Source organism: Anolis carolinensis, chromosome 2 (genome assembly GCF_035594765.1).
Source record: "Anolis carolinensis isolate JA03-04 chromosome 2, rAnoCar3.1.pri, whole genome shotgun sequence".
NCBI lineage: Eukaryota > Metazoa > Chordata > Lepidosauria > Squamata > Dactyloidae > Anolis > Anolis carolinensis.
The window spans coordinates 45812360-45824919 of NC_085842.1; the positions used below are offsets into that span (position 1 = coordinate 45812360).

The 12560-nt window shown below is 39.7% G+C and overlaps 1 protein-coding gene across 7 annotated transcripts in view; it reads left to right on the plus strand.

Annotated features, from left to right (window-relative positions):
• Nucleotides 1-12560, plus strand: part of mitf (melanocyte inducing transcription factor) — a 238796-nt gene that overhangs the window by 201130 nt on the left and 25106 nt on the right. For 5 of the 7 annotated variants that reach the window (XM_062969703.1, XM_062969697.1, XM_062969698.1 and 2 more), the window contains exon 3: nucleotides 9431-9658. In XM_062969703.1, coding sequence (XP_062825773.1) covers nucleotides 9431-9658 — 228 coding nt within the window. Of the gene's footprint in view, nucleotides 1-7915; nucleotides 8075-9430; nucleotides 9659-12560 lie in introns of those variants that run through there. The other 2 variants (XM_062969702.1, XM_062969701.1) reach the window with 2 other exon arrangements.

Here is a 12560-nt window from a genome sequence, read left to right on the forward strand (position 1 = left end):
TTTCCCTGGACTGCATTCTGATTACTATTTCTAGCTGCTGATACCATCTGGCTTGGCTCTCGCTGTGTCTTATCGTGGACCTGGTTTGGATGACTGCACCCTCTTCGGACTTTGGATTGAATTTGACCTGGCTTCTGTCTACGCTCTCTGACTGACGACTACTCCCGGTTTCTGACTTCTGGTTTGCCTTTCGGAATTTGCTGCTGCCTCCCGACCTGGTCTTGGATTCTCCTGACGACGGCTATTCATCATCCCTTTGAAGCTTCGGCTTTATCTGCACTGTGGAAGCAGTTTACTGCTCTTCTAGTTTGTTTGTTTTCAAGCCAGTTTGCTGTTTTTCTTTTGGGAACTGTCCCTTTAACTCCGCAGAGCCGGCTGTCTGTTTTCAGAAACGGTTTGAAGCCAAAAGAGGCTTTTGCACTTTCTGTTATATTCTGCAGCTTTTGGAAGGTTGCAAGCCTTCGTTTATTTTGCATATTTTCTTGCAGTCAACTCTATTTGTTTTTCCAAAGCTGAATTGAAGCATCTTTAGTTTTTATTGAATGCCAGCATGGGAAAATAGCGTGGCTTGTTTTTGAGTTATTTTTGTCCAAACTACTCTTGAAACACTGATAAGTGAAGTGTTTCTGTGTTTATGTTATTTTTGGCTTATCTTTGGAATAAACTCTGTTTTGTTTGTTAACTGGCGTCTGACTCTTGGCACATGCAGGGTCTGTTGTGTGTAATACATTGTATGTCTTTATTTGAATGTTAGGGTGAACTCTTATATTTAATGTTTTTAAAATGAGTAGAAACCTAGATTGAAAATAGTGGATAACATGTAGAAAGAGCAATTCTATATGTTTTGAGTTACTGATAATAATATGTACTCAATGTTAGAATTAACCAGTTGATTGACTAATGTAGATATGCATGTACGTTTCAAAAGGATTGTTATCTGACTTTATCTGCTATAATTTGCTGTTTTGTTATGTAACTTATCATTAATAAACTGTTTACCCACCAAAAAAAAGGGGGGGGGAGGTAATGGCAGAATTCATTGATGATCCAAGAACCATGAATTAATATAGCAAATCTTTAACATTTGTAAATACTGAGGTAGAGACTAGATGTGGTAGACAATTTTACCCAATGTTTTGTGAGGAACAGGTCTGCTACTACCTTCCAATTATTTTAAATCAATAAAGTCACAGTCATAGTTGGTTTGGGGTCTTAATACGTGAAGGAGCACCTCTTGCCGTATGTGCTTGCCTAAGGTTTAAGGCAATGATGCCGAACCTATGACACGTGTGTCAGCACTGACATGCCTAGCCATTTTTGCTGACACGCGGCCGCCTGTGGCCGCATACAGAGAAGTATGGGACTATAAAGTAAGAGGACCCGAGGAAGGTGCGTGCCGCATGAAGAAGGAGGGAAAGGTGTGCATCTGGGAGTCGTAGTTCACTCATAATCAATGCACATGCGTCCTTCAGTTGAAAGAGATGCCTCTGCTCAGGGGCACATGTGCAGGAGAAATCGCCAGCCGGGAGTCCTTTTCCCTTCAGCGCCTCCTCTGCCCGCGGTGTGTGTTTGCTCAGAAGGCCGAAGCCGATGCCTTCACGGAGGTGGAGGAGGGGGAGGGGGCACATTCCTTCAGGAGCCATAAATCACCCCAGCTTCCTCCTCCTCCCTCTCCATCCCTCCCCGGAACATGGCTGAAGTGGGGCCTGGCTTGCTGGAGCAGCTCAAGGCCTCTGTCGCCTGCTCATGGCCCTACCTGTGGGCCCGTGGCTCTTCGCTGTCCTGCTCCTGGTCTAAGCCCTGAGGGTGCCCTTGAGTCACAGGTAAAAGGAAGGAAGGAAGGAAGGAAGGAAGGAAGGAAGGAAGGAAGGAAGGAAGGAAGGAGGGAGGGAGGGAGGGAGGGAGGGAGGGAGGGAAGGAAGGAAGGAAGGAAGGAAGGAAGGAAGGAAGGAAGGAAGGAAGGAAGGAAGGAAGGGAGACAGACAAGGTGTGAGAAGGAGTGCTTTCTCCCTTCACTGAGTCTCTTCGCCAAACTTTTGGGCGTCAAACAGAAGCAGAAGGAGGACACCTCTGAGGGAGGGAGAGGGAAAGAGAAAGCTCCCTCATGGGGATGATGGGGAAAAACCCCGCCTCCCAAAGTTTGATTTGATATGCTCTCCAAGGCTGGAAAGTCATTTTGCTTTGGGAGCAACTCTCTTCTATCACAGACTCTCCAAGACCACCCCTTCTCTCTTTTCACCTTTTTTATTTTTAAGTTTGGCTTTTAAAAAGGAGTACAGTAATAGGGATTAGCAAACACAGCCAACTCTTCTACTTCCTCACAGCAGTTTGTTTTTTTTAAAATGTGTACAACATCCTGTATCCACAGGTGGGGAATCCACTGGTCCCACTATCCACGACAATACTAGCTTGGAAAGGAACCTTTACCTATCACTGATTTGAACACCACTACTGCCAAACTCAGTAACATAAAGATCTGTAGTGGATGTGCAGATATTCACAGAGAAATTCTGAGACCCAGTGCAATGTTTGGGACACAAACACCACATTTTCTCTAGTAGTGTTCACCTCACTTCCAGCTGGCGGAGCAGGGAGCAGTGGAATGCCACGTGGGATACATCTCTAATGGCCCTGTGATCACCATTATTAGCAACCACATAACCACAGCAACCATCATTCAATCTACTGTTCTGGGGTGTTGTGGATTTCTAATTGACCATCATTACTGAGATAAGTGAGGGGGAGGTTGGGAGAGGCGAGGGCCTGTGCTATGGGTTCTATTTCCCGCCATTAGAAATAGATGCAAATTGACGATTTGGAGATGCAACTTGCAAAATTTCAAGGCAGCATCTGGGCTTAGGTGTTTGTCGACTTGAGGTCAAAGCTTGAGAATTTGGAAAGGTGCCGCTTGGAGAATCAAGAGGAGTACCATTACGAACAGGAAATTTGGAATGCCTGGAACCTATCACCAGACACTTTTAGCACCCTGAAAAATATAGCAATGGCTTTACTCACAATTTTTCCCTCTATGTACTTTTGTGAGACCTTATTCTCAGCTTTAAATAATATCAAAACCAACAAAAGAAACAGATTGACAGATGAAGTTAGTAGCGCTTGCTTGGGCTTGAATTGTACAAAATACCAGCCTTCGACTGAAGATTTAACCAATGAAATTCAGCAACAAAAAAGTCATTAATAGGCAGGTTAGTTAAAAAATTCTGCCTCCCCCTCACTTATCTTAGTTCACAGCACCCCACACATTAAATCATATCAAGACCAACAAAAGAAACTGACTGACGGATGAACAAAGAAGTCACTAAGCAGATAAGTTAAATAGTTTTTGGTTTATTAAATACAGTTATATATTATAATTATACATTTTGTTATTTAAACTATACATATTGTAAAATTAGGGGTTTTTCTCGAAGTGACACACCACCCAAATCATGCTAGTTTTTTTGGCGAATGTTGACACAGCAAGTGCAAAAGGTTGCCCATCACTGGTTTAAGGTCTTCTGGGGCAAGTGTCTTCTCCATGGGAGAGGGTCTTCTCAGATGTGGCACTCCAATTGTGCAATGCTTTCCCCTAGAAACCTGATTCATACTGACACTTGGCTTATTTAGACTCAAAATTAAACCTTGTCTGTTCATTGGGATTCTGGATATCATCAATTCATCCCAAACAGTCTTGGACATAGTTGCTGCTGTGATACTTTATTGTATCATGTAAAAATAAAGTCTTATTGCTGTGATTTCTTTCCAGATAAAACAGGTGTTTTAACCAAATGATACACTTAATTTTCAGCAAAGGCAAAGAAGAATCAGCTTTTTAACAATAATACTTTTCAATGATGGGTGTGACAGGCCTCATTCTTTACAGAGCAAGATGCATTGCATCCATGAACTTGATTTGCCTGTCAGGTTGTGGCAGCTATTTTTATTATTGCTGTGTGGTATGTCAAGTAACATGAGAACCTTAACAAATAAGACCACTGGTTTTTTATCAGTATTTTTTTACAACAGAGTAAGATACTATGTACCTCTCCAAATGTCCCATCCTCCCACTCAGCATAGTTAATGGTTATAAATTTAGTGGGTTGTATTTCAACAAGATGTGGAGATCCATGGGTTCACCATCCCCAGTTTGCAGCGACTTTCAGCAACCCTCCAGAATTTCAAGTATTAGAGGTACCAGGGAATGAATCCGGGAGCTTCTGTAAATGAAATATATGCACTTCCACACAGTTAGGCCCCTTTATTTAGACCATGAAGTGTTTAGAGCCTTTACAAATTACATAACATTAATCAGGTGGAAGAAAAATGGATAGTATTATGTCATCCATGTGAGCCTTGTGCTTTAATTCTCATGAGCATTCATGATAGAACGTGTCACTGGATTCAGAGTTGCAAAAGAGGAGCATCCTGATTGATTCCTTAAAATAAATTATATCAGTTGTTTGTTTGAATCACAATCCCCAGAACACTCCAGCTGCCACAATTAGTCACGGGGATTGTGGGTGTTACATTCCAAAAATCCACTTTCCCCAAATAGAATAATCATCATCATGATCATGATCGTGATCATCATCATCTTATGAATAATCTTCACATGACGTGGATTGACTACAAAAAGGCCTTTGACTCACCCCACACAGCTGGATCATCAAGTGTCTGGGCGCCATCAGGATTAGTAAAAACGTTGGTACCTTTATTGAAAACATGATGGAGCACTGGAAAACTGAACTGTTTGTTGGAAAGGAAAGCTATGGACTTGTCAACATCAGAAGAGGAATTTTCCAGGGAGACCAATTGTCCCCTCTGTTTTACGTTATTGCCATGATCCCTCTGTCAACAATCTTACAAAAAAACCCCAAAAAACCTCGGCTATCAAACATCTAAGAAATCTCACAAAATTTTGCATCTGATGTACATGGATGACCTGAAGCTGCATGGGAAAATTGAAACTGAAATCCAGTCTCTGACTAACACTGTCTGAATATTTAGCACTGATATCAGCATGGAGTTGGGTTTGGACAAATGTTCTACAGTGGCATTGAAGAAGGGGAAAATCATTGAACGTCAGGGCATAAATATGCCTAATGGCCAAACGATAAAGTGTCACCAGCCAGAGGCCTATAAATATCTGGGCATATTACAGCTGGACAACATCAAGCATGAACATGTGAACACTGTGGTCAGCAAAGAATACACACAAAGGGTCAGAAAAATTCTCAAAAGCAAGCTCAATGGAGGCAACACCATCAAGGCCATGACAGGGCCATACCTGTCATAAGATATACTGCTGGCATCATAAACTTGACACAAGTGGAACTGGACAATTTGGACAGAAAAACAAGAAAACACGTGACCATTCATTATTCACTGCACCCTCGCAGTGATGTTGACCGGCTATATCTGCCTAGAAGATCAGGTGGCAAAGGACTCTTACAAGTAAAACAAGCAGTCAAAGAAGAAGAACATGCCCTGGCAGAATATGAACTGCACTACAAACTAGAGCTGACAGCTGGCATAACAAAACATTGCATGGAAAATTCCTTGACAAAATTAAAGGAAAAGCTTAAAGGAGAAGACCTGGCTATAGCTCACGAATGGGAGACTGAAGAAGGAGACAGAAGGCCTGATCCTTGCAGCCCAGGAGCAAGCCATCAGAACAAATGCAATTAAGGCCAAGATCGAAAAATCAGTCAGTGAACCAAAATGCAGACTGTGCAAGGAAGCTGACGAAATCATTGGTCATATCCTCAGCTGCTGTAAGAAAATTGCACAGACTGACTACAAACAGAGGCACAACTTATGCCTCAAGTACCACCTCCCAGCAGTAAAGAACTGGTGGGATCACAAACCTGCAAAAGTATTGGGAAATGAACATGCAAAGATACTGTGGGACTTCCGAATCTAGACTGATAAAGTTCTGGAACACAACACACCAGACATCACAGTTGTGGAAAAGAAAAAGGTTTGGATCATTGATGTCGCCGTACCAGGTGACAGTCGCATTGACGAAAAACAACAGGAAAAACTCAGCTGCTATCAGGACCTCAAGATCGAACTTCAAAGACTCTGGCAGAAACCAGTGCGGGTGGTCCCAGTGGTGATGGGCACACTGGGTGTCGTGCCAAAAGATCTCAGCCGGCATTTGGAAACAATAGACATTGACAAAATTACGATCTGCCAACTGCAAAAGGCCACCCTACTGGGATCTGTGCGTATCATCCGAAAATACATCACACAGTCCTAAACGCTTGGAAAGTGTTCGACTTGTGATACGAAATCCAGCATATCTATCTTGTTTGCTGTGTCAGACTATGTTGTTGTGTCAATAATAATAATAAACTTTATTTATATCCCACCCCCTATCGAAACAGGACTCGAGGCAGCTTACATGGAATAAAAACTTAGTGCAACGTACAAATTACAAAATTAGAACATGATACATAAACAATAAAAACATAACAAAATAAACCACAATACAAAAAAGCAAATATAAAAACATAATTCTTAACGACAGTATAAAAAAACTAACAGACTGACATAACAATAACACAAGGGAAATAACATGAATTTAATTTTTTTGCTGGATTTAAACATGTCCATCAGAGGCAAAACCAGTCAAGTCAGTTGGCATTGATGCAGCTAAAAATTACTATCACAGTAAATTATAAAGAATTATTTTTGAATGCCTGCTTCTATGTCCAGGTTTTTAATTTTTTCCTAAAGGAAGCTAGGGAAGGAGCCTGTCTAATTTCTTTGGGGAGAGCATCCCAAATCCGGAGTGCCACCATTGAAAAGGCCCTTTCCTTTGTTCCCATCAACTGCACTTGTGAGAGTGGTGAGACCATGAGAAAGGCCTCCCTGGAAGACTTTAAGGCCCAAGCAGGTTCATAGGGGGAAACACGGTCTCACCAATAGGCTGGACCCAAACCATTCAGGTCTTTATAGGTGATAACCTGCACTTTGGATTGGGCCCGGAAACTCACAGGCAGCCAGTAGAGCTGCTTTAACAGTGGAGTGGTATGCTCCTTGTAGTCAGCTCCCCTTAGAAACCTGGCTGCTGCTCTCTGCATTAATTGCAGTTTCTGAATTGTCTTCATAGGCAAATGGGGCTCCATGTAGAGTGCATCGCAATAATCCATACAAGATGTAACCAAGTCATGGGCCACCATAGCCAGATCAGACTTTTTGAGGTACAGGCACAGCTGGCACACAAGTTTTATTTGTGCAAAGACCCTCCCGGCCACCGCTGACACCTGATCTTCAAGAGTCAGCACTGAATCCAGGAGGACCTCCAGACTGCGAACTTGTGTCCTCAGGAGGAATGTAGCCCCTTCGAGTACAGGTTGCCACTCTATACCCCTATCTGACTAAGAGGACCTCCGAATATACTGCTTATCAATATACTTCTTTAGAACTTTGTGTGTATCTTCAGAGGACCGTAGCCATGTTTCTAATTCAATATGGAGGCTCTACTAGCACCATCCTCACAGGAGGATGCAGCATTGCCTAACAGCAGTGTGAATGGAAAAAAATGCTTAGCGGTTTTTCTGCAGCGCCATCTTAGCAGCGGACATAAAACCAGTAAAGCTACTGCTAAAGAAAAATTCCATTGTCTGCTAGTATGACTGGAACGAAAGCTGAATAGTGACTTGGCCTTAAGCAAACTATCAATCTGACTTTGATAACCCATCACTATAAAGGGCTCCTTTATGTTTATGAAAAAGTACTACGTCAAAGCCATGGAAAAAAAAATCTTAATACCAAAATTTTCAGGCTAAACTTACATTGCATCCAGAAAAGAGGAAAAAGAAACAAAAAAAGAAAGAAAATCCTCTGTGTGAACAGTTTGTTTCTCTACATGCATAACTAATTAGTTTAGGTTATTATAAGCCAGAGCTGTTATATCCAAGTTGCTTGTGCCATTTTAGGGGATAACTTGTTCATGGTGCATAAACCGGAGTAGCAGAAAAATAAAAGGAAGTCTGCCAAACTGGTTGCTGGGTCTTGCTAAGAATATATAAATGTCATGCTGGAAATGCTTGAGTATAATCACTACCAGGTGAGTTACCTTTTTTAAAAAATGCATTTGATGATAATACTGCTTCCAGTGGTGAATACCAATGCCCACTTGTGCATAGCTAGGGGCAAACATTCACATGCATTACTGCAAAATGGTAAAAGACATGTAAAAGAAATTATTTTTCCTTGTTAGTTACTTTAGATATAGATAGATGATATAATTTAGAATTAAATAGTATTTAGTTGTGCATGGAATGAACTGCTTCTTTTTCTGTTTCACTTTATTATATAGTTGAATGGGAATATAATTTAACAAAACACACTTAGAGGGTTGAAATATTTCATTGTGAATCATGAGTATATACACTTGAGTCTATATATACATGGTGGAGTTTTGTCTCTATTCCCCCATTTTTGTTTTTTAATATTCAACATATATAAAGGTGAAGACCTAGCAACTTGTATTCTTCGTCAACATTGTTTTATGTGCCTTTCTTAAGTGTACTGTTATTTCTTGCACATTTTGTCAAGTATAGGTAACTCCTAGTGGGTTTTATGGGGGAAATGTGTAGTATCTAATCTGTGTAATTAATCTTTAACATGTATTTCCCTGGCAACAGATCTTGTAACACCTTTAAGAAAAAAGATTTGGTAGCATAGACATATGCCTACTTCGTCAAAAGCCTGGAGATTTAAGTCTACAAAAGGTTATGCTACCAGGGCTGTAGCCAAGGGAGGGATTAGGGGTTCAACCCCCCACCTGAAATTTTCAGGTTTAAAAAAAACCAAAAAAAAAAAACCTGATTTACTCATGAATTTTAAATGGTTAACCAAATCCCCATGAGTGTCTACTGAAGTTTATCTGTCTTGAGTGTCCACTGAAGTTTATCGATGGAGCCTGATTTCTAAATTAGTTTGCATTATGGAATTATGGAATTCATGATTCGCTAAAAAAAAGTTTCAAAGCACCCCCCTCCACCGTTTTTTTCTTCTGGCTACGGCCCTGGGTGCTACTGCCGTCTTTCTCTCCGTTTGTTGCAAAGGTGCTACAAGATCCCTTTGCGTAGTGATCCAGACTATCATGAATATATTTTTGATCCCTGTTACTTAATTGTGATACATTCCTGGCATTTCAGAATTATTCATTTTGAACATTTAGGCTGTTTTGGCTAAACTGGTACTGTTTTTTTGTAAAAATGAGGAACATATTAATTTCTTTTTACATTTATAATTTTTTAACATCAACATGTCTGCATGATTATGTACACATGCATTTTCTTTTCTTTTAAAACCAGTATTAGATAAATCTTTAAAGGTTTCCTGTAACAGTTTCTACAGAAATGCTGAATACACAAATGCTGACTAGATATGGCTACTCTTCTTTATATGTTCGCAGGTGCAAACTCACCTGGAAAACCCTACCAAGTATCACATCCAACAAGCTCAGCGGCAGCAAGTCAAGCAGTACCTCTCCACAACTTTGGGTAACAAGCACACCAACCAGGCTCTAAGTTTACCATGCCCAAACCAGCCAGGTGAACATGTTATGCCACCAGGCACAGGAAGCAGTGCACCCAACAGCCCCATGGCCATGCTTACACTCAACTCCAACTGTGAAAAAGAGGTAAGACCAAATCTAGCATTTTGTGCTATCTGTTGTTTTTAAAGAGGTGAAAGGTCTTCCCCATAGCCAAGACTAATGCTGCACAAGTTTGTGCTTATCCTGTAAACAAGTAGTTATATACTACTTGGGTTTTTTTTTTAAAGGGCAGTGTTTGAAAATATGTTTGAAAATTTTGATATGAAATGTGTGCATGATGTAACATGACAAAAATCAACCCATTTTCTTTCATTCAATATAGTGTAAACATTTTCTGTTTTCCTGTTAGTCTGTGCAGCAGGATAGATACAACTGGCCTTTTAGATACAAAGGCATTTTTGTTTCTGTCCCAAACTTTCTGGGATAATGTTAGCATGACTCAGTGTGGATTTAAGTGGCAAATGTTTCCACCACACACTCAGATTTTGCCGTTGGCATGCCGTGGAGCAGAAAAACCACTATAACCTGCTATATTATGTAGTTGTATGGACATTTCCTGCTTTTGGCAGATATGTAGTAGTCTTCCTCTGTCCGTGGTCTTATAGGTGCTGGCAAACAGTGATCGCAGAGGTTTCATATTGCTGTCTCAATTTATAGCTTTATTTCCAAGATTATCTTTCATCCACAATGTTGTCAGCCCTCTTTGTAAAGCAGTGTCTAGAGCAGGGAAGATTGCCGCCACAGTGGAAGATAGTTTTGTGACACAAAGAAGTGCTTGTAGTTTTGCAATTAAATCATAATGCAGTTCTTTTAAAAGGTCCCCTTCACTAGTGTAGAGAGCGTATAAATATGATTATAATAATACAATAAAAGCTATTTATATGGTGGCTATATGTTTGATTTTTCAAATCACAATGGAATTGTATTATAATGACGAGCACACATTTAAAAATAAACCAATAAATAAACTTCATTTTTTCTGTTTCTCCTGAATCTAATGATACTTATTCACTGAGCTATATATCTAATGTTATGGGAGTGTTTGGATGTCCAGTTTCTCCATGCCAGTCAAAATGTTTCAAATGCCTGTAATACCTGTCCTAAACTAGCCCTTCTTAGGAATGATGTTCCAATACTCTTAATCATATTAGTAGCTGTTTTTCTGTTCTGTGTGATCCTTTTTGAGATGCATTGATCTGAAATGTACAATTATTCTATACGTAACCATGCCTTAGAGTTTACATACACACATACCTTATAATACGTTATAATAGCTGACTTGGAGTTCATTTTCACACCTATCCTTAGCAGGGTATTTACCATGTTCAGATTAACTATGTAGGAGTTCTCACTTTTGTATTACAGTTCAAACAACACACTCCATTATTTCATTTGTTCTTATCTGTTCGCAAGCTTATCTATTGTATAGCTTGCAAAACGGGTAAAATACATAGTTTTAAGGGAAGGATAGCCATTATAATGATTTCTTATTATGCAAAACCATGGTGTCACAATTACAAAATAAGTCCTAATCCTCAATCTCAAATAAGAAAGATAATCAAAAAAAGGTGCAGAAAAGGCCAACAAAAAGGCTGGAGAATCTACCCAACGCTTATAGGCTAAAGTACATTTCTAGTTTAGGGGGAAATTCCTATATGGGAGGGTGAATTGAGGACATAGTAGAGAATAATAGGACTGTGTATACACAGTGTAGGGCAAGACTAGGAGGGGTATTTGCTTGCTCAGCTTTAACACTAGAACTTAGCACTGATTAGTAGTAGATTTAGAATAGATGTAGGCAGAGATAGAAAAGTTATTAGAAAATTAGGTGTAATTGTTGAAAAACTTAAAATCTGACTATTATGTGAAGTTGCTGTTTAAGTTAAAAACTTGCATGAAAAGCCTTATCATAATGAATCTGACAACATCATCTGTAATTTTACTCCCCAACACTTTGTTCCACTTATTTTTTAGTTTTTACCTTACATGAACTTAGCGTTTCTACAATGTATTCCTCCAATTTGTAGTAATGTAGAGAAGTAACTGATTTAAATAATATGAGCCTTTTATCATGCAAATGAGGGGGGGATCCGTTATTAGGGCCTTAATGTAACTCATCCCATTATTGAGTATCTGGTTTGAATCTTGAGATCTAAATGTTGTAATTCCCTAACCTTGAGGAATTATCAGTTTTTCTGCACTCCAGGAGAACTATGCTTCGGATAAACAAGCACTGGTTCTTATTTAACTACATAATAAATTAATTCTAAAATTAAATTAATGCTGAAATTCCTGGTCATTCAGTTACATTAAAAGACAAGTTGAAGTCCTCTTTTGCTAGATAGTGTCTATTGGTTTTAATTTGTTGCTGTTACTGCTTTTAAGACAGATAAAAGACAGTGCTATTTGAGAGAAGATTGCATCTATTGTAATGCAAGTGGAAAGTGAAGAAAGAGCTTTTCTTAGCATTCCACAAGCAATAGAGGAACACTCACTGCAAATAAAGTCCTAGCAGAGTAATACACTAACGAGCAGTAAAAATACTTGTGCAATGGATCATAGAACTGGGATCAAAGCATTAGATCTGATATTATCTCCAGTATGAGAACTGAGTGTCCATAGAGAGAGGAAGCTTTGTGACACCATGGTAATTGATTTGCAAAATTCGTCTTCTCCCAGATGGGGCAATAAGCCCTTGCACAGATGGCTTTCGAAGGGAATTAGATACACACATTGAAAAGTCTCTCAGTTACTAATAGTCATAATGGTTGCATGAAACGTAAATTTATGAGCATTACTATTAGTTTCAGATTCTCTGCACTGTGTAGAGGGAAAGATCCAGAACTATCAGGACAATTGCAAATCTCTTTTAAGATTAATACTTCTGTCCAGAAGTAGCACGCACGCGCGTGTATATATATATGTGTGTGTGTGTGTGTGTCTGTGCGCATATATATACTGTATATATATATACACACACACACAC